Source organism: Ostrinia nubilalis, chromosome 15 (assembly GCF_963855985.1).
Source record: "Ostrinia nubilalis chromosome 15, ilOstNubi1.1, whole genome shotgun sequence".
Taxonomy (NCBI): domain Eukaryota; kingdom Metazoa; phylum Arthropoda; class Insecta; order Lepidoptera; family Crambidae; genus Ostrinia; species Ostrinia nubilalis.
This window is the reverse complement of record NC_087102.1, coordinates 13,297,714-13,319,475: the sequence shown is the minus strand read 5'-3', so window position 1 is coordinate 13,319,475 and position 21,762 is coordinate 13,297,714. Positions and strand designations below refer to the sequence as shown.

Genomic DNA, 21,762 nt, shown 5'->3' with positions numbered 1-21,762 from the left:
GTATATGTTAATCGTTTATTAAGAAATTAAATGTGTTTTTCTTTAAGTTTATTTATTGGGCTTTCAAATAACACCAATATTGTTGGGGCACCATGATTGTGTCAGAAGAAAATCTTTAAAGTTCGCGTCGCGGTAGGTGCGATTTATTTGATGTTGAGTAGGTATATTATGTGATATCTTAAAAGGTGTATTTGCGACCCTGTGTAACTTAAAACTGTGTGACAATCATTTAGCACCTCTTTTCTAACGTTAATTTGCGTGCCTGACAGGATATATCTCTGGTGTGATAGGTACCTAATGCCGGTCAGAGCTTTAATATTTCCATTTTGCCAGTCGTGTGTCAGCGTTTGGCTCTGTACTCGAAGCACGAAGAAATATCATATTTTTAAAGTATCGTAATCGTTTTGTTTATATAAAAAGCAAAACAGCGCCGTCATGGTTTTAAAAGAATTCGAGAGTCATTCGTACTTCGGGCTATTGACAACGCAATATAATAATGCGTTTTCTAAGATCCAAATGGCATCAAAATGGTCAAAGATTTAGTGGTTTGGCTTGAAAACAAAACAGTCAAACTGTTGTCTTTCATTTACAGTATGAAATGGTTACTACAGAAAACAATGAAACGCATTAATTCAAAACAAAAATCTTTAATAACTTGCCTTCAACTTTGCAAATTTCCTCTCTTGTTAGTCACAAATCATAATAAAATAGCTTCTATAAAAATATATAATATACAACATGATATCACATGGAATAAGCACTGTAAACGACGAGAAACATATAAACTATTTAAATTAATAAATACCTTTAAATATTTTATCCCAACTAAACAAAATCGCCATACAAATCCTTACAAAAACAAAAATACATTCTAAAATGCATGCTACATTACATAACATAGAACATTACAAATTGTGCTTCGATAGATTTCCCATCAATTTACTTATTTATACCGATTAAAGATCATTTTGATCAAAAGAACTGGCACAAAACCAACGGACGATGTCAATTTCATTTGTCAAAATGACAGTATTGTTTCAAATTTGAATTTGAAATGGTTCCAAATTCAAGCCTAGAATCGGCACGTTATTGTCTACCATAGAGAAACAGTTTTACAGGGAATCCCCTTATTTGTGTTGCCATTTAAAATTTGTACTCGAATATTTATAAAGAAAGCGTGGATCCAGCCAGTGACATTGCAGTTAAATAGGTATTTTTTTAAATTCATTAATTTTAGAAAATTATGTCACATTAGCTACGCAATCATCAATGGCTCGGTCAGTTGACATTAAAACAGTGACGTCACAAACCATTTTGACAGAAGATAAATGTCAATCAGCCAACATGCTTATTTATTCAGTCATTTTCTCATGCCAGGTCTTTTGAAACAACTTATTCTTAACTATGCTATAGTTAAGTTAGTATAATGTAAACACATCCAAAATGGTATATATTTGTACAAATCTGGTATTAATCATTACATTAAATAGGTACGAATGTACATGACAATAAAGAGAATCTAAAATTAATAAATAAAGTTACTTATTTATGAATGGAACAACAGAAATTAAAAAATAGTGCATTTTAATCGAACAAAAATCATATGGAATATTTCGGCAGATACGTTAATAAATATTTTATTATAGCGTTATTTTATTATGTACGAAGAATGTTTAAGTATATTAGAAAGGTTGAAAGAATATTTATTTTTGGCACTCCATATTCGACTAACAATTGTAAGCAAACATATTTCATCACATAAGCACACAGCAATAATAGTTTCAAATAAAATATACACATCAGGAGTACATAAGTTATAGATATTATATTACATAGTATATTTAGATGAATAAAATAAAAAAATAACTCTTAAACTCTAAGTATCACTTATACAGTATAGATATCTCTCTAAATAATTTATTGAAAATCTTATCTCTCTAAATAAATATTGAAAAAATTTAAAAATAAATTTATTAGACAGCAACAAATATAAATCAGATATTATGTAGAAAAGATTTTAATTAAATAATTAAAAAATATACTCATAGATAACAAAAATGTAGTACTTACATGTAATCTTACTTTGAACTAAAAAAAAGCTGTAACAGTTCAAGATGTGTATATTTTATTTTTTGATTTGGTCGTTTATAGTTTAATTTTGCTTGAGCAAGCTTTTTAGCAACTTATTGACATTTTTACGCATTTTTTTTTCATTTGTGACATTCTACGAATGTACGAAACACTTTACATGTACACATTTTAACATTTCATGAGAATAAATATATTTTCGTCATCGGATAGTTTTGTTTCGGAATTCTAAAACAACCTCGAAATAAATTATGAACAGGCAACACTGAGACGCTTGTCACTTCATGCATATGTCATAGACTAAGCAAAATGATCAAATATGTCTACCCATTCACATTATATCAGCATCCCTGTATACTTATAAAGGCACAGCGTTCTATGCAGTGTCATAGGAGTGTCAAACTTATTTGAATCCCGAAAATTATGGGAGAGAATTCATTACCAGCTTAGATTCTGCTAGTAAAACCATATTATGGTATAAATATTATTAAAAGGACGTCTCAATCCAAATTTATGTTCACTTCAAATCTTAGCATAGGGTTGCCAACGTTCAAATTGCTGCTTGCTCGATACAGGGCTGCATCACATTTCACAACTTACATTTTAATTTAAGGCAGGCAGAAAAATGTTAACCCAACGATTATTGTAATCCGTTCGGCAACACTTTTATATCGTTATCAGATAACGTAGTAAAAGCATCCAAAATGTTCAATATTTAGTCTGACTGAAATATCAAACGAATATCCTATCGTATCACATTATCTTTGATATGTGTCAGACAGATATACATACACAAACGTCAGCGTTTTGATTACGCTTTAGGCTATAACAGTATTTTAGTTGCAGAAATGTTGTCATTTCCTAAAAATGTTTAACATTAGCTGTACAATTTTGACTTCTACAAATTTTAATATTCCAAAAATTTGAGCACTTCGTGAAACAGCAACTCTAAAAAAAAATTTTAAAATCATTTTTTAATCTTGGCAACCCCGACTCACCCTGTATAGTCCAGTCTATGTGTACTTGAAGTACGCAGCGTTCATTTGCTCCAGGAATATGAAAGTCAACACGGTGTGCGGGCCGAGACGAGCGTAGTAAGGCAGAAAGCCCTTCCATAGAGACAGTACGCCCTCGTTGCGGAGTAGGTTCGTCACCACGCCTAACTGGCTTTGACCTTTGGCCGCGTTTTGGATTCTGGAACAGAAACATGGCAACATTAAATTAACTGTTATCGCTTGTATTCAAAGGCCTCCAGACTCGATCAGTCATAAAACTCATAAAAGCAAGTAGGCTTTTAAAAGCACGTCCCAGTATTAACTGATGTGTCTAGCTGGCTTCCAAACGCCCTGTATTTGCAATCAAGTGACTGTTATTTTTATACTTGATTAAATCTCTGCTTCTTTTGATAGCCATTTTCGCCAGTCATCTATCATCATTCTTTCATTTAAAATTACACTAAAAATTTTTTTTTTTGTCTAGTCTGCAATTTTTACATACATTTTTCGTTGTGTACAATCCCTACTAATATTCTAAATGCGAATTTTCGCCATTCATCTATCATCATTCTTTCATTTAAAATTACACTAAAAATTAATTTTTTTTGTCTACTTAGTCTGCAATTTTTACATACATTTTTCGTTGTGTACAATCCCTACTAATATTATAAATGCGAAAGAATATCTGTTACGCTTTCACGCCAAAACCACTGAACCAATTTTGATGAAATTTTGTATAGAGATAGTTTGAGTCCCTGGAAAAGATAGTTCTTATCCCCGTTTTTGAAACAGGGACGTGCGCGATAAAGTTTTTCTGTGACAAACCAAATTTCAATGGGGCATAGCCGAGGACAAAAGCTAGTACCTCAATAAATTGAAGTGATAATGACCTAATAACGCAATCGGTCCGGTGCGTGACCAAACAAATACTATTCGTGGACTTATTATCAACAGACTTCACTGAATTTTAAGTGAACATTAAATCTTGTCAGCTTGTATCATCATTAACTATCGTTGCGATGAAAGATTATATCATAACAATATTATATTTAGAACATATAATCTACATATTATTAGAGAGTTTATCTAATATGAGCGTAATCACTTTCTGATAAGAAAACTACACGTACTAAGTGAACTTTTATTTTATTTTATTTTATTTTATTTTATTTTATTTGGGATAACAAACAATTGCGCAATATTGCAAATACAACTGCTGAACATTAAATAAACTTATACTATTACGCAACCAGCACTATTATCCTCATAGTAATATTACAAACTTATTTTGGTACAAGCTAACCAAGCAAACTTATTTACCTACACCTCCGAAAACAAATTCATGAATGTATTTTTCCGTTTAAAACAAACACTTAATGAGATAAGTAAAAGAAAACAGTTCTAAAAATAAAATCGGGTCGCTAGTGCCCTGCGTATCACTTTTGCTGTCATTCTAGTCTGTTCACACTTGCCAATTAAGTAAATAAGTAAGTAGGTAAATTATTAAAAAAATACAACTGTCGATACGAAGTATTTACTACTCGATGAGTTGAGATGAAAATAGTGTAGTGTAAAAGTTTGCTGGTTTATTAAGTTGCTTCTGAAATGAATAACATTAAAAATGTATTTATTTATTTAACTAGAAGCGATAATGGGATCTTGGATTGGAATTGGTAGAATCGAGACCCGAGAAACGTGGATTCGAACCCCGCCGCTGTTGGTCTATTATTGTAGTGAACCCACTCGTACTACGAGGGCTAACGAGACATAGCTAGTAGATTCTTTATAAAAAAAAATGTGTCCACCATTGAACTATTTTCACCTCAATATTAGATGGCAAAAATAAGACACTTAAAAAATTTACATCCTGTATAGTTATATCAGCAGAACACGTGACGTTCCAGTCGGTTTATGTCGTGAGTGGCAGACAAATGTTTGTTTGTTTATTTATAACATCTTTGAGTAGTATTGATAGCGAATGTTGCAAAACACTCGATTTAAAGTCCGATGCCAATTATATTAAACTAACGCCTCGTAACTTCACCCGCGTAAATTTCGACAAATTATAAAATATTTCATTGTAATGTATGGAAAAATAAAATAAATAAATCTGATCTAAATGCTCGCGCGCACGGGTCACTTTTGTCGCATTGACTTCTTTTTTGTCACCTCTAAAAAAGTTTCTGTCACTGTCACATCGCTGCGTACGCGCATCTCCTTCTCCATACATCTCCCATGGAATAGAAAGACACGGGTCTTAACGCGACATTTATGAATGAGTTACATAGCATACCTACCTGCCGAAACGTTAAGAACCGTTTCTTTCTATTTTAGTTGAAATCTTAATTCTCCAAAACAGTCAAGTCCAAGTCACCCGTGCACGCGAGCCCTTTTGGGCACAACTTTTGGTTTAAAACTTAAGCGTCATCAATATCAAACGTCATTTTTGATCGAAATGCGATCGTCAACATCCTGTATAGGAAAATTATTGTGATAATAACAAGAATACATCACCTAGTCTTGATGATGTCCACTGGCATGGAGGCGATGGTGGTGATCAGGCCGGACACCATGGAGGCGCAGAAGTGAAGGAAGATGCCGTCCGGCACGTACGCTACGAATATCTCTCTCGCCTGCAAGTACAAAGTCAGATTTATGTGTGTCGTGACGTATCAGAACTGAAACGGTTTTATAGATGACCCACGCACGCTAAACTGTCCCACCAAACTCAATGACAGGGGGGCGCTACCATCGTTCAACTATATGGTTTCCAACATGGCAAAAATCGGAACCAGCGATCCGGTATTGACGGTGGCGCCCCACTGTCAATGTCATGCATAGGACAGTTCAGTATTTTGGAACTATATGCATTATGTGACCGTCAGAAGCCCATACAACACAACACAACACGTCAGACGAATACAAATCAAATCGGGCTTAAAATAACCATCTTCAATTCTTCTCTGTCCAAGTTATTTCCTATTATTTGGGAATTTGGGATCGGCTTCAGCTCTCCTAGTTCTGCGGCACCAGGACATTCTGTTTTGGGTTATCAAAACATAGGGCAAGGTAAATACTTTTTGTACAACCATGATCACTAAAATGTGTACTAATACTTACACTGGGTTGCACCATCTTACTTTAACTATAAGAAAACGTCAAATATCTGTCAAACTCCATACAAAAACCGGTTAAAGTTATAGTTCGTTTTTTCGTTCGTTCGCAAGGTGATGCAACTCAACTTAATATCGCTGTAATAAGGTACAGACCTTTACTGGGTTTTTTCAGCCCTCTTTTTCGTGTTTACCTGCGAGTATGTGCTAAGCTGCGCCGCGTTGACCACCATGGCTCGCCCAACGGTGGGTGTGGCCCCACGCCATAGCTTCAGCACTCCTTCCTCTCTCACTATCCTGAAACACACAGAATACCATGCGCGTATTTAGATCCGTGCCCACCCCAGGACGTTGGTCTTCGAAGATAACTTTTATATAACAACTAATCCGTAAACGAACTAAAGTCGCTGACATAGCCCGACGGATTAGCAAGCTGAAGTAGCAATCAAGCAAGGTTCTGGAGTGGAGGTCGCGAACCGGTAAACGCAGCGTGAGACGTCCACTAACAAGGTGGACCGATGATATCATAAAGGTAGCAGGAAGGCGCTGGACGTAGGCCGCTACCAATCGATCAACATGGAAATCATTGGGGAGGCCTATGTTCAGCAGTGGACGTCCTATGGCTGAAATGATGAACAACTAATCCTGGGGGCACTCAGGGCACGACATCATGTGCTTCATCGACTGGGGAACAAAACCGCACCCGCACTCCATGTTTGAGCCATCCAAGAATCCCCACCTGAACAGATTGTCCTTACTACGGCCGATCTGCGTCTGAAGTCTATTCAAAGACTTCCAGGTAAGCCAGGGGAGCTCATGATGTCGTGCCCTGAGTGCCCGAGCAACTGCACGCAGGAGAATTTAATGAATGCTGCTGACAACGCCACTCTTGTAGCGGAGTTTTGGGCTGACACTGTGTAGGTTTGTTGTCGACACGATAAGAAGAAGAAGAATCCTGGGGGACTCCTTCCTCCTCTTTTCAGCCATGGCAAGTCAGGGGCTAGCCCGTGGAAACTTACTCTAGATACGCCAAGGAATACCATGAAACTTCGTAATACCATGAGTTTTGGAGGTTGTGTTCGCAACACGCGTATTTTAGTTAAACGGATGTTATAGGTAACAAGGGTAAAGGTGAATCTGATAAAAAACGCGGGTATTTCTTGTCAACAGCAAACATAGTGTTTCCTTCATCCTTTTTTTGTAAAGGTATAAAATATGTAATTATGTCAAGTACTAAATATTTTAACTAGCAACGTAACATGTTTTGTTTAGTTCATGTTTACTTACATTATGTACTTTTACTTCATCCATATAAATTATTAGATTTTAACCTATTACTTGAAATATTATATTTAATACTAATGTCTAAAGCCCGGTCCGTGAGCACGTAGAATTTTGTCCAATGACCCCAAGGATGGGTAGTTGGGGTCATTGGACAAAATTCTACGTGCTCACGGACCAGACTATAACTAAACAAAGTCATAACGAAAGGTTAATTGCAAAATTATTGATCTACAGCTTGACCGCTATTAAAAAACCAATGGAGGTCAAGTTTGTCTCAGGGGAAAGTAAACTATCATTGAACCCGCAACGAAATTAATCAGAAGACCGACTTCAAGTGCATCGACAGCACGTATTCACAAGTATTTTAGAGAAGACGGGGTTTCGATCAAGACCAGTTTGGCCTCAAATGAAACCCAACTAGTGAAGGTTGAGTCTATCATAGGGGATAACTAACTGTTTTGAGTATTTTGGAACCCGCAATTAGAATATCCGAGAAGAAAAAAAAAAGGAAGACAGCCGGTGAATGTAGTACTCGTAAAGGTACAGCAAGGTTCTGAAGTGGTGTAGGTCGTCCACCCACAAGGTGGACTGACGAACTCATAAAGGCAGCAGGCAGGGAGGATGGATGGATGCAGGCAGCTACCAACCGGTCATTATGGAAACCATTGGGGGAGGCCTATGTTCAGCAGTAGACGTCCTATAGCTGAAATGATAAAAGGTAGCAAAGATAGAGTTCTTAGTTGGAAGGATAGGACAGGTTTTCCTTACCTAATGAGTGCGTCGGCGACGTTTTAGTAGTTCCTCCTATGTTCAGCAGGCAGCCGGCCGTCATGTGGATGAGGGCCGCCTCCGCCGGGGTGATAAACTAAAGAACGTTCGTGGGGGAATGTTCTTTAGTTCATTCGTTTCAGCCAAATGACGTCCACTGCTGGACAAAGGCCTCCCCCAACGATTTCGGCAACGACCGGTCCTGCGCTGCCCGTATCCAGGTACTTCCTGCAACCTTCACCAGATCGTCGGTCCACCTAGTGGGGGCCTGTCTACACTATGTCTTCTGGCCCGTGGGTGCCACTCGAGTACTTTTCTGCCCCAGTGATCATCATCATCAGTTCTACCACAGAATAATAATAAGTACTAAGTACGTACAGAAGTTTTACTTCGCGAAGGTATTTAAAAAAATGTATGCTCAATGTCATTAACAATATGGTTTAGTTTAGCCTGTCTCAAGAGTCAAGCACCATTTTGTTGACAAACGTCAGTGATCGGCTATAGGGCCGAAGCTATAGGGCTGACTTCGGTAAAATGATGTGACGTGAGGTGCCAAACTGCGGAAAATGGCGGAGGAAATATATGATTTAGCATGAATTATCATGAATAATATTATCTACTTATTTACCTCTCAGTGTCTTGAGGCAACTTAAAAAAGTACATTCTGTGTTTTTATTATTATTTAGGCAGTTAAATACTGCACAGTATTTAGTATACCATTTTCTTTATTTTCTTCCATCATACACAAAATACGCGTGCGTGAGTCAATGTTGGCTCGTATGTGAGGCCTTGTCGAATAGTATCCTGTAGGTGGGCCATCGTGCGTGTTTTGTTTTCGATGTAAACTCGCGGAGATGAACAGGCCTGGTTCTACGAGCTATGTAGCACAGATAGTTCCTAGTAGGAAGGATTGCCTTACCTGATAAGTGCGTCGGCGACGTTCTTGTAGTTCCTCCTCTGTTCAGCAGGCAGCCGGCCGTCCGCCGTCATGCGGATGAGGGCCACCTCCGCCGGAGTCCCCACGAACGCCCCGATGGAGCCAGCAGCAACCCCTAACAAAGTTTTGGTGCCGAAACCTGGCGCGGCGCCAGCGTTTTTCCTGGGAAAAACATGTTTTGATTAATATTTCAGGTTTGCGTTTACTAATATTCCTTTGAAAAAAAAAAACAGACTACAGACTTCCCCCTAGACAAGTTGCACTTTTAAATCGCATCGAAAATCGAACCCGTCAAAACTCCATACAAAAAAAGGCCTTTCGACCACTTTTCGACTGGTTTGCGGTTATAATGTGCACTTTGTCTAGACCTATAGATATTTAATTTTCATGTGGCTCCAAATAGGATCTATTAATTTTCAAATACACTTAAACCCTTATAAATAATGGCTTAACTAGAATATGGTATTTTATAAACAGTGAATGTGATTGGTTTCTAATTCTTTGCGTAAATACTCATAGAGCCGTTTCTTCTATTCATTTATGAAACTTGCATTACATTAGATTAGGAAAGACGAACTTACATAAAATAAACACATTTTATGTTTTTTGTTTAATTTACTCTTCGCAACATACGCAGAATGTTTCAAACCGCTAAAATGAAACCAGCAATTCCTGCGTCCAATTTGTCTAAATGAAGTAGTTAAAACAATGGTAACCAGAGACATCCTGTAACGGGAGTGTTTAATAGACAAGTGCCTGATGCTGGTAGCTAGGTTTATCAATGAAACCATATCAAAGATGTAATTAGATGCCACGACATTCAATAGGACGGCTCTGACGCAGAATGTGTACCTACTTCAGAAATGCACAGTTTTCTATACTAATTTATTTATTTCAAACTTATATGCCCGTAGAACAGTGAACACAAGGCGGACTTAATGCCTTCGGCATTTTCCTCCAGTCAAACTTAGGGCCAAACTGAAAATAAAGTAGGCGGTATAAAATTTAATAGAAAGAAACGCTTCAGTCCTTACATTTGTATAGAAAATTGCGCATTTTCCTTTAATTGCTCTTGCTTGAAATCGTGATGTAAGCTAAATTGTAAGTTCTTTCTGTTGTGCGTCAGTTCATATTAATGCACTTAGTAGTAAGTAGGTGGCAGGCACAAAATAATGCATCTACGTTTTTTCTGGTAAACACTTTTCGTACCTATATTCCTACTACGAATACCTAACTATTTTTAAATATGAGGCTTAAAACCAGTTTATAAATAATTATACCGTATGATTTAATAAGCATTCGTTTTAAAAATAGATAATATGTACTGTTTAATAATGACCGACTAACATTGGTATACCCTAACATCTAGTAGCACTGCCCATTAACACACAATGGCGCTCGTTATCTTAAAGGTGACGAGGTCGAAAGTCGATGGAACCTTATTAGAGTGGTGCAACGTATTTATTATGTAACGGTGCAGTATAATGTACATAGAAGTGTATTGATAAAAGATATGTTAATCACAAAATGTCAATGACAATAATGTTTAACAACAAAGGTCTGAGTACAGAGCCTTGAAGTACTCCAGAAAGGAAGTACGTAAGTCTGTACGCTACCGGTATTTGACGATAAACATCAGCTGTTCTTTTTAAAGTGATCAATTAACTAAAATTCGTTTTGTGAAATCAATGCGGTTTGTTTATACGATTAATTTCGTATATCACACATAAACATATTATTATTTTTAAATGATAAACTTTTGAACTACATACTTACAGTTAAGTTATATTTTTGTGTGATAGTAATTCTTTCATTATTTTTATTGGTCTCACTACTAGATAGTTTAAGTAAGGGAAAAACTGAATATTTAGACAGTCACGGAATGACAATTCAACAGTTTTCAAAATACAACCATCTCTTTGTAAATTTAATTTTTATCCAAATATTATTGCGATTAATATTTACGAAACTTTTATCTTTATGCAATTTAAATCTAGGTTCAAAAGAGTTAATTGAGGTGATAGTAACTCAATGTTACATAATTCAATTTCAGATAAATGCCGAATTTAAAGCATTGCATAATACTATTTTGAGTTTCTTACATTAATTTAATACGTTTAAATTCTAGACCACTCTGTAAAACAACTGAACCAATTTAGATCTAGGTACTTTATAGAGAGACTTTTGAGACCCAGGGAAAAAAAATGATAGTTTTTATCTCCGGGAAAAGGCCGACGACCAGTAAAGGACTTGGACCAAAGTCTTTTGAACATTGTTCAAGAAATTTTAAGACGTCATATTATTGTTAGGTCACCTTCAAAGTTCAATGCAGATGTTGTTTTCTTGTTTTCTGGGACAACTCCATAATATGCTATTTATGAATAAATTAAAAAAAAACAATATCCGTTCATATATTTGCGTGTGTTGCATACGTAAAATTAATTTACTTACACCTAAAAGGTGGAAGATGGAGATTAGGGTGTCCCTTATATGGCCGAAAAAAAATTTTTTTTAGATATTGAAATGCATACCCCCTATTTCTTTTCGTACTACTCAGACATACTTAAATACAAAATTTTATCTTCCTACGTCAACATTAACCCGTGCCGACCGAGCTCCGAAGATTTAGAAAAATGCTGGTTTTACCCCTTTTATTAAGTAGCTAAATCAATTAAAATATTTAATTTTTATAAAATATTCATAAAAAGAAGATAACATTACAGATCAGACAATATATTAAACTTTTGAGGGACCCTTTTTTACATTCTGGATACAGATTTCTATGCTCCTGAATATTGGCCTGATTTTTGCTTCACTGTGCGAAGCAAAAAAAGCTTTTGCTCTTCCTTTGCAGTGATCAAACCATGAAAATCTTGCATAAGCTTTATAGCTCTTTCAGCTGTATCATTAACTACCCTTAAAGAAAGCACTTTTTTGCCTTTAAATAGGCAACATCTTTATCTCATATAGAATGTGTCTCAGGGGGAAATTATTATCAATTTTCAATCGACAAAATAAAGGACATTGTCAGAAACCGCCTAAAAAACCGCCCAAAAACATTAACCCATCATAATTATTTTCTATTTTTTTTAATACATTAAGCACCCTTTCATTCTAATGGACACTTAAGCATTGAAAAATTAAATAAATAAGTCTTTTAACGTTTATTCTATAATACTATTACAACTTCCGGACGTTTTGGTGCGTGGCATGGTCTAAAACCTATCAAGTTCCATAATTTTTGCCGATAAAATCTGTACGAGGCATTACCGTACTTTATTGCTGGGAGTCCATGTATAGTGATGTTCCTGCGGCCATCATAGACAATAAAATATCGATTTTGAAAATAAAATAAATCGATTAAACTGCTTTGAAGACTAGATTTGCGTTAAAAGCTAAAAAGATATTGACAGTTTGACACTATTACAAGAAGATATCTAAAGTGTCCAACTGGTCGAAGGTCGTAAATAAAATAAAAATAATTAGGACCATAAACTGATATTCATGGTATCATAACTGTAAAAGTGTCAGAATCCGATGTTGAATCCAATGCCAGTTGAAGTGTGAGAAACATATATATTTTTTTTTATGTGACAGGAGGCAAATGAGCAGACGGATCACCTGATATCAACCTAGTATAGTTGCCAGTCTCTCATAATCTATGCCAATGAGGGTTTTCGCGATTGAAAAATCCGCCAGATGGCAATACGTAGACGTGAGGTCCAAATGCTGCACGATTGGTTATTTTTGACATGACATTGACAGATATCCACCAATCATGCAGCATTTGGACCTCGCGTCTACGTATTGCCATCTCGCGGATTTTTCAATCGCGAAAACCCTCATTCATAGCACATGTATAATAATAGACCAAATGAACTTTTATAGATTGTGAAAGAGAAGATAAAGATTTTATTATTTTATTAAAATCTTGCCACGAGGTAGTTTTTCAGTAGAAACCAGGATTGGATAATCGCTACAGGCAAGTATCAGAACATTTTATCAATATTTTTAATCGATTATATCCATGTGAATCGTTTTAATAAATTGTCATTTTACTTTTTCAATTAAAACTTTTTCAATCCCTAGTCTTGTCAAACTGTCATAATGTCAACAAATTATAAATGTCACGTCAGTTGACTCAATTTCAGTCTTCTGTGCGTTTATTGTATTTTTATTTCAATGAAATAGTGCTAAAGGGTTAGTACTAAAACTGAAAGCCTTTTTTCAGAAAGAAAACCAATGTGGTGCCCTTATTATTCATGCTGTTTGAAAGTTACAAGTCAGTGATACAGAGTTGCCGACATTATAACTCCGTAGTGATACCATACCAAAGAAGAAGTTTTCCTAAACACTTGTGTTGTTTTTATATGTGATCGAATAAAAAGGATTAATTCTACTGCTCAAATGGAATAACTTATCCCAAGAGACCGAATATAAAAAAAACCTCTCCATAGAAATTATCACCATCACGAGGATGTGAATTTTTTTGAGAATTTGATATTGGTCCTGTAAGAAAAGTAGTTGTATTTCAGTAGTAGAATCAACCCTTCTTGTTTCATCAGCAAGAGTAACTATAAAAACGCCCTGTAGGTAGGTATTATTAAGCTGAAGAGTTTGTTTAGTGTCAAAGACTGTCACACAGTGTAACTTAAATTGGCATATTATGATAATGAACATAAAAACTTAAATAAATATTTATGTTAATATTTTTTCTATTTATTTATTTTCCCAAAGCTTCACAGTGACAGCTGAAACAGCAATACTGTTAACAAAACAGTAAAACTAAACTTGGAACAAACTGTTACAAATATGAGGGGTTTAATATTTTACAAATTAAAATAAAACCGCATGTTGCTTTACTTTCTCGTATAGGTAATAAATGTAATTAATGGCTAGATTATTAATGTTACTTTGTTACCCTCAATAGTGAGGAAATCTTATAAAATGGTAACCCTGATTTTTATTGTCATTCAAGTGCTCTTTCTTCGCATAGGCTTCTGTGATTTGGCCAAGGGCCACACACATTGCGATAACATTATGCGACATTGATTTGACAGCAGCGGAGTGAAGTCTTGCGACTATGCAAAATGATACCCTGTAATCGTAGCGCATACAGACATAGACTGGGCGGGGCACATAGCTCGTAGAGCTGATGGCCGCTGGGGCAGGAAAGTTCTTGAGTGGCGACCACGAGCCGAAAGACGTAGCGTGGGCAGGCCTCCCACTAGGTGGACCGACGATCTGGTGAAGGTCGCGGGAGGTGCCTGTATGCGAGCGGTGCAGGATCGGTCTTCGTGGAAATCCTTGGGGGAGGCCTTTGTCCAGCAGTGGACGTCTTTTCGGCTGAAACGAACGAACGAACGATACGTATTACCACTATTTACCAGACATTACTATTTATTGCATACTCGCCGGATTACACGTAGGAGCACGCGCGTAACAGCTTCGGCCTTGCATTATTATAAGATCTTGTTCCGCCCTTTTACGAACTTCCTCCGTGAGGATATCCCCGCCGAATTCTATGATGAACCTATCAAAAGTCATATTCTGCAATGTCAACCCACCACAAGGTGGACCGACGACCTGATAAAGGTAGCGGGAAGGCGCTGGATGCAGGCCGCTACCAACCGTGCGATGTGGAAGTCATTGGGGGAGGCCTATGTTCAGTAGTGGACGTCCTGTGGCTGAAATGATGATGATGATGAAGAAATGAATGAAAATGACAAATCTTCGCACGTGTATAATACCGTGCCAAAGTAATCATATAATTTTGGCACCTTAATAACTATTGCCGTTTTTGTTGTAAAGATCATGCAGCGCTACTTGCGGATATTATTGGAAAGAAAACTATGTGGGCTCTAGATCTGAAGCCGCTTTAACGAACACGAAGTGCTCATACAATGCGGCGTATTTTCTTCCAGTCTTTAGTCAGGACTTTAGTCGAATTAAAACCCCGGTTGAACGTGATATAGCCGCACTAGAATACGATGCTTTTTTGCATAATCGCAAGACTTCGTTCCGGTGTCGACCGAATGTTATCATGATGTATGTGGCCCAGGGGTTACCGTAGCCGCTAAGGTTTGAAACTTCTTGCTTAAAATATTGTAGTCTTTGGCATAGACTACGATGGTAGTCATGGAGATAGGAGTTTGTTATCTCGTGTCAGATGTAAATGGTGAAAAGAAAACTCATGATTTGTGGTATTTTTATGTAATATGTAGGTATTTTATAAAAGTGGAACCCCGAGTGATCTCCAAAACCCATTCTATTATTATATACGATTCGGCTTCGATATCTATAATACAATAGGAGTTTATTTCATGTGTCAGATGACAAGGGTGGAAACAACCTACGATTCATGTTGTTTATTTACGTGCAATATGTGGGCATATTGTAAAAGTGGAATGCCGAGTTGTATTTCTAAAACTTGTTCTATTATTTTATACTATTTGGCTGCGACTCGGCGTGACGACAATACAAAACATTTTTCGCGAATCGGTGTTCATACATTCACACAATACATTAGACGCCATGTTGTCATAAACGACATATTATAAAATCGCTGTGATTTAATATTCTTAATCATTAATTTTATGGCAAGTGTCCATCAGGAATCATTGTTCTTACACACAGAATCGTATTATTTCGCTTTCGGGTAGTAATATGTCAAAATTGTTGGTTCTTTAGGCGAACAATGTATGGAGAACGAACATTGTCCTTTATACTCTTGACAGACACAAAACCACTCAATGGTTTTCCAGCAACAATAAATAAGGCAGTATTATTATCAATTCATTAAAAACAGGATAAAAAATTAGTACAAAGTCCTATTTACCATAGAAATAGTCATACCTTCTTCAGATGGAATGTATCTCTTCCCAGAATCATACATACTCTCTCTTTGTACTTTTACTACAATATTGACGGTGTTTGTTCATTACCTTCATCATCAAAGAGTGATAAAACGTCAATTTCTTCTGATATGAAGTACCAAAGATGTTGACTAAACTTGCTCAGGGCTGCCTTGGAAATCAATTTGTCAACACTCTCATATACCTTTTGGAAAGTGGATGTCAAGAGTTCCTTAAGGCTTTCCTCAGAGCTGGTAAGCTGGTCGTGATGTCCTTGCGTTTGTATAGAATCTTGCGTAGTAAGAAATGACGATGAACCTCCGAAACATATTTGCTCTATTTTTTATTTATTTAATTTTCTTTGTCTTGCACTTTCTACTTTCTTAACTAACTTTTTGTCTACACCTTAACACTCTGGACGCCTTGGTTTTATTTGTTTTTGTTAAAATATTTTATTTGTTTTTAAATCCTCCTCACCGCGGCGCTTATAAATCTTGATTTTTTTTAAATATTTTTTCTTGCAACTCCCTCCAAGCATGGTGAAGATACACAAGTTTTTTTACACAGTTAGGCTATGGTAGGATTTATAGCTTTTCCCAAAATGTAATAAACTCCCGAATGATGAGATTAGAGCTTTCAATAACATTTAATTAACTTCGAAAAATATGTTAAAAAATACTGCAAAAACTTGACGATTAACGGTAACTTTGTGCCTATTATTTGATAAATTTACGTCCCCGACTAAGAAAATACTTTTTTTATTCCTTCTTAATTCCACAGCCATCTTCTAAATGTCAAACAATAGGTGTTAATCACGAGATTAATTGAGAAAAAAATAACAAAAACCGCGAATACGCACCGCTACTGCCGCGCAACATGTTTCGATGCAAGTCGGCACGGGTTATCGTACTCCAAATAAGGTAAAAATTTATTTCCGAGTGTTTTAGAGGCAAACAAACAAAACTAAGACCTATGCGTTACAAATTTAAAACTTTGAAAAATAAGGGACACCCTAATGGAGATACTAAAAAACCTATAACTTTTATGTAGTAAACACATGTTCGCAAATAAAAGTGATTTGATTTGACCTACGTTTAACTTATCCACGTAGATCGTCAGAGTTCTACTACGTAAAGTAATATTAAGAATGAGACTCCATTAGACCCGTTTTCCACCAAGGCCGAGCAAAGCAGAGAAGTGTTTTAAATAACCAACTAACTAATCAGATTTCATTATTTCCACCTCTCCTCTCCGCTCCGCACCGTGCCGCCGCCGCTGTCTTAATCTATAGAAAAATTTGAGAGCCGACACTTCTCCGCTCTGCTCTGGCTTGGTGGAAACCTGGCTTTAAACTATTTTTTTTTTTTCCCTTTTTATATCTGCAATCGACTTAGGTCATAATCAGATGTTTTGTCTTGCTTTTTTGTTTGTGTTCATGAGGAGGGGTATTCCAGTAAATTCTCTCCCTCGGTTTTTACTAATTCACGTAGCAATCTAGTCCAGCCTTCCAATATTCAGTCCAAGCCACTAGCATCTTTGGTCCAACTGTAATATTTGCCATCTTTTCAGTCTTGTGGTGGTCTTGTGGGTTTGTTCCACAATTTCTCTAGCAAGTTGGTTTGTGTGATGTTTTAGCCTTTCCTTATATTTGGTACAGTATTTGCTCACCTCCTCCCTGACTGTCGGCATCTCCAAGTACTCGTGTATCTCTACATTTCTAGCGAACCATGGTGAATTTGAGATTGCCCTCAGTGTTTTATTCTGAAACCTTTGGAGGATTTCAAGGTTGGAATTACTGGCAGATCCCCAGAGTTGAATCCCATAAGTCCATATAGGCTTTATTATGCATTTATAGACCAGCATTTTGTTGTTTAAACTGAGGGATGATTGTCTCCCAATCAGCCAGTAGAACTTCTTAAATTGTAAATCTGCTTCTTTTCTCTTTGTTTTTATATGGGTTGCCCAGGTTAACCTCCGGTCTAGATGGAGTCCCAGGTATCTTACACAATTTTCTGTAGGCAGTTGTTGCCCCCGTAGCGTTACAGCTGGGCAGTCTCCTTTGCGGAGTGTGAACGTTATTTGTAGAGATTTAGTAACATTTGGCTTTATTCTCCACTTTTCCAGCCATTCGTCAATTTCATACAGGTGATTTTGTAGTTTTTCTGATGCCAAAGCCGGATCTTTATGACTTGCAAGACATGCGGTGTCATCTGCATATGTCGCTGTTACTACATCTGTAGTGCATGGTAGGTCCGCTGTGTATATAGAATATAGCACAGGGCCGAGCACAGATCCCTGTGGCACAGACGCCCCAATATCATACAGAACGGATACTTCTTCGCCAAATTTAACTTGGAACTTTCTGTCTTGTAGGTAGGACTTAAGCACCATATAATATGAATTAGGTAGAAAACTTTTTAGCTTATACAAAAGACCTTTGTGCCAAACCCTATCGAATGCCTGCTGGATGTCCAGGAACACCGCAGCACAGTATTCTTTCTGCTCCAGTGATTGTCTTATCTTGTTCACTATACGATGTACTTGTTCCACTGTGCTATGTCGCTCCCTGAACCCAAATTGGTGATCTGGTATTATGGCTTCTTTTTCTAATATTGGTTTAAGTCTTTGCAAGAATATTTTCTCAAATAACTTTGATAGTACTGGCAAAAGACTAATTGGCCTATATGAGCTCGGATCTGTGGGCACCTTTCCAGGTTTCAGCAACATGCATATTTGAGAGACGCCCCACAATCTAGGAAAGTATTGTATTCTCATTATGGCATTGAACAGCATAGTCAGGAAGACGACTGGTTTTCTGGGTAGATGTTTAAGGATTTCACCAGTGATTAAGTCAAATCCTGGAGCCTTTTTGTTGCTCAACATTCTTATTGCTCTTTGTAGTTCTCTTGGTGTTATAAGTTTTATAGGTGGTGATAGCTGCTGATCGCTCTCGAGATATTCATTTACCTCCTTTTCGAAATCACTCCTTGTTGAAGTTTGGTACAAACACTTGACTTAAATGTTGAGCAAAGATCTTGGCTTTCTCTTTAGGAGTTTTGGCCCAAGCTCCCGACTGAGCTCTCAGTGGTGGTACTGATTGTTGTGGTCTCTTGAACTGCTTTGTGAATTTCCATAAAGAGTAATCATCACACCTTTTAGCAGATAAAGATGACAGTTTCTGTTCAAATGTGTAGTTCTCATTCTCTGTTATCATTTCCCTCAGTTCTTTAGCTGCTTTTTCATAGAGTCTTCTATCATACGAATGTCTGCTCAGCTGCCAGACTCTTCTAAGTCTTCTTTTCTCCACAAGTTTTTCTCGTATTTGCAGAGGTATGTTAGTAGTTTTACTTATGGTTTTCAATTGTGGTGTACATCGCCATGCAACTTCCTGTATTAGGTTGGTTATATAGAAACACTATTTTTTAACAAAATGTAGATTACAACTTGAGCTCCTCTCGCTTAAAACAAACTATGACTTAATTATTAATAGCATACACACCCATTAAAGCAGTATTTGTATCTGAGTTACCGACAACCTGTCAAGCATTAAGCCTAGGCGCAGACCACCGATTTTTAATCGGCCGATAGTTGGGCCCGATCCTAATTTGTATGAAGAATCAATCTGTGTAAAGTGCGCACTTCCATACATGCCCATACTGATTAACTGCCCGTCTAAACTATCGGCCGACAAAAAATCGGTGGTCTGCGCTTAGGCTTAGAAGTCTTTGTATCAAACTCACTCTTTGTAGGCATCGAACAGATAATTGTACACTCCGAGTCTTGTAGTGGTGTAAGTGGCTTGTCTGAGCAGGCCAGCGGAGAGTCCTGTGTACAGGTTGAAGAAGCCCTCTCTGGCTACAATCTCTCCGGCCACAGCGAAGGACGACCTGCCCCCACCGCTGAGCTGCATCCGTGTCTTTATCAGGTCGAGGGGCTGCACAACACAGGTTGCCGCCATTCTGTACCACAACAAGCAAACTGTGAAGGACTTGTATTTCTGATTGATTTAGGGCTAATTTTTCAAAATTTTTCAACTGAAGAATAAACTTATCATTTTGACATAATATTTCCCATTCTGAAACTGTCAATGTGCGAAAGTGGTTTTTTAGTTAAGAGTTATCAGACGATTGAAAAAATTTGCCCTAATGTATTTATCTTCCAGATATAAAGTTAGAAAAGTAGAAAGAGATTTTAAATTGGCAAGTAAGACCCCCAGTGAACTAGTGACGGTATAATAAAAGTTACAACCCCTATTTATAAATAAAGTTCCCTAAAATATCAAGAGATGGCGTTTTATGTTCCCTGCATCGCGGTAGTATCTGTTTTCACTTTCAATGTTAGCTTTGTATATTATTCAGATTTCAATTCCAACTCTCGTGTTTACAATACTAAAAGCACTATACTGGCTTTCAAGCAATTGAGACCACATTGAGCTTTCTTGCCTAAACTTTTAGGTAATTTTTGAGAGGCTGGAAGGGAATGTTTGAATAAAATATTATGTAGTCTATTTTTGTGTTATTTTTCCAATGTTTGAATTTATGACGAATTTCAATATCTTATCTAATTACTGCATGTGATATATCAATTGGAAAGGAGAGAAGCTAGAAATGTTTTTAAAACTATTCAAAATCTTCAAAATCCTTGAATAGCTTTAAACTTTTTAAAATTAAAAAAGTTGAGTTCTTTGTCAGTTTTTATACTTGTGTTAAACTTTGGCAATAACTATAGCAATGCAACAATTATTAGACAAAAACAAAAAAATAATTGAAAATTTTGCTCACATGGTCAAATAGATGAATGGTAATTACTCAACCTAAACACCCAAGAAGTTTGGCTAGACCACTAACGAACACCCTGTATACTGTTTTGTAATAAAAAGTTTTTACTAACATTAATTTGCTTAGTCAGTTATTGCTTCCTTCTGAATACTTACTTTTCTACTTGCAATTTTTAAAATTCATATTATTCATCATAATTTACATGCACATACAATCAAAATATGAGAATTTCATTAAGAAGAATTTAATTAATATTTTCAATCCTTTTGGATAGTGTGGTACCACATAACCTCTTACATAATCTTAAACGATACAAGAAATTGGAATTGTGTAATAAATTGAAGGTCAATGCTGACCACGATGTGTGTTTTGAACTAAATAATTAGCGATATAGTGCTGACCGAGGCATTATCTTGGATATCAGCTACAATATCCCTAAAAACATAAAATGTAAAAAAAGATTTTAATCTCTGCGATTATTTAAAACCTGTGTTAATAGAAAGTTATTGACATTGATTCTGGATAAAGGACAAGTCGTAATCTTAAAATAAATCCCAGAAACATACCCAGCAAGGCCACCAAAGGCAAATTTCAATCCATTCGGAATATACCGCTCTTTCGGCGGTGCACTTGCTGCTTGCGCCATTTTGACTAGTTTTATATGTGCAGCACTGAATTTTGTGTAAAGTTTATTTTAAATAAAGCTAACTGCATTCACAAACTTGTAAAATAACGCGAAATAAAAAGATTCAAACTTTTGCCCAAGTCCAGCTGGCTGGCTTCGACAGCTGTCAACTTCAAACTGTGTGTCAAACTGACGAGTGCGTGAGATTTGACATTTGCTTTTTTTAAATTATAGCAATAGTGATGTACAGCTGGGCTTATGTACTTCAATTGAATAGTTCAATCGTTGAAATTCTTCGTCGGTAGGAACCCACACATAGA

General features: G+C 36.6%; 1 protein-coding gene across 1 annotated transcript; it reads right to left on the bottom strand.

Moving 5' to 3' along the window:
- Positions 1 to 631: 631 nt before the first annotated feature.
- LOC135079011 (mitochondrial 2-oxoglutarate/malate carrier protein) lies at positions 632 to 21,626 on the bottom strand. Its single transcript, XM_063973632.1, has 6 exons — positions 21,384 to 21,626; positions 19,780 to 19,998; positions 9,168 to 9,347; positions 6,391 to 6,493; positions 5,598 to 5,716; positions 632 to 3,282 (listed from the first exon to the last, which is right to left on the bottom strand). The coding sequence occupies exons 1-6, from the start codon at positions 21,461 to 21,463 to the stop codon at positions 3,102 to 3,104; spliced, it is 882 nt and encodes a 293-aa protein (XP_063829702.1). The 5' UTR covers positions 21,464 to 21,626; the 3' UTR covers positions 632 to 3,101.
- Between the last annotated feature and the right edge of the window lie 136 nt (positions 21,627 to 21,762).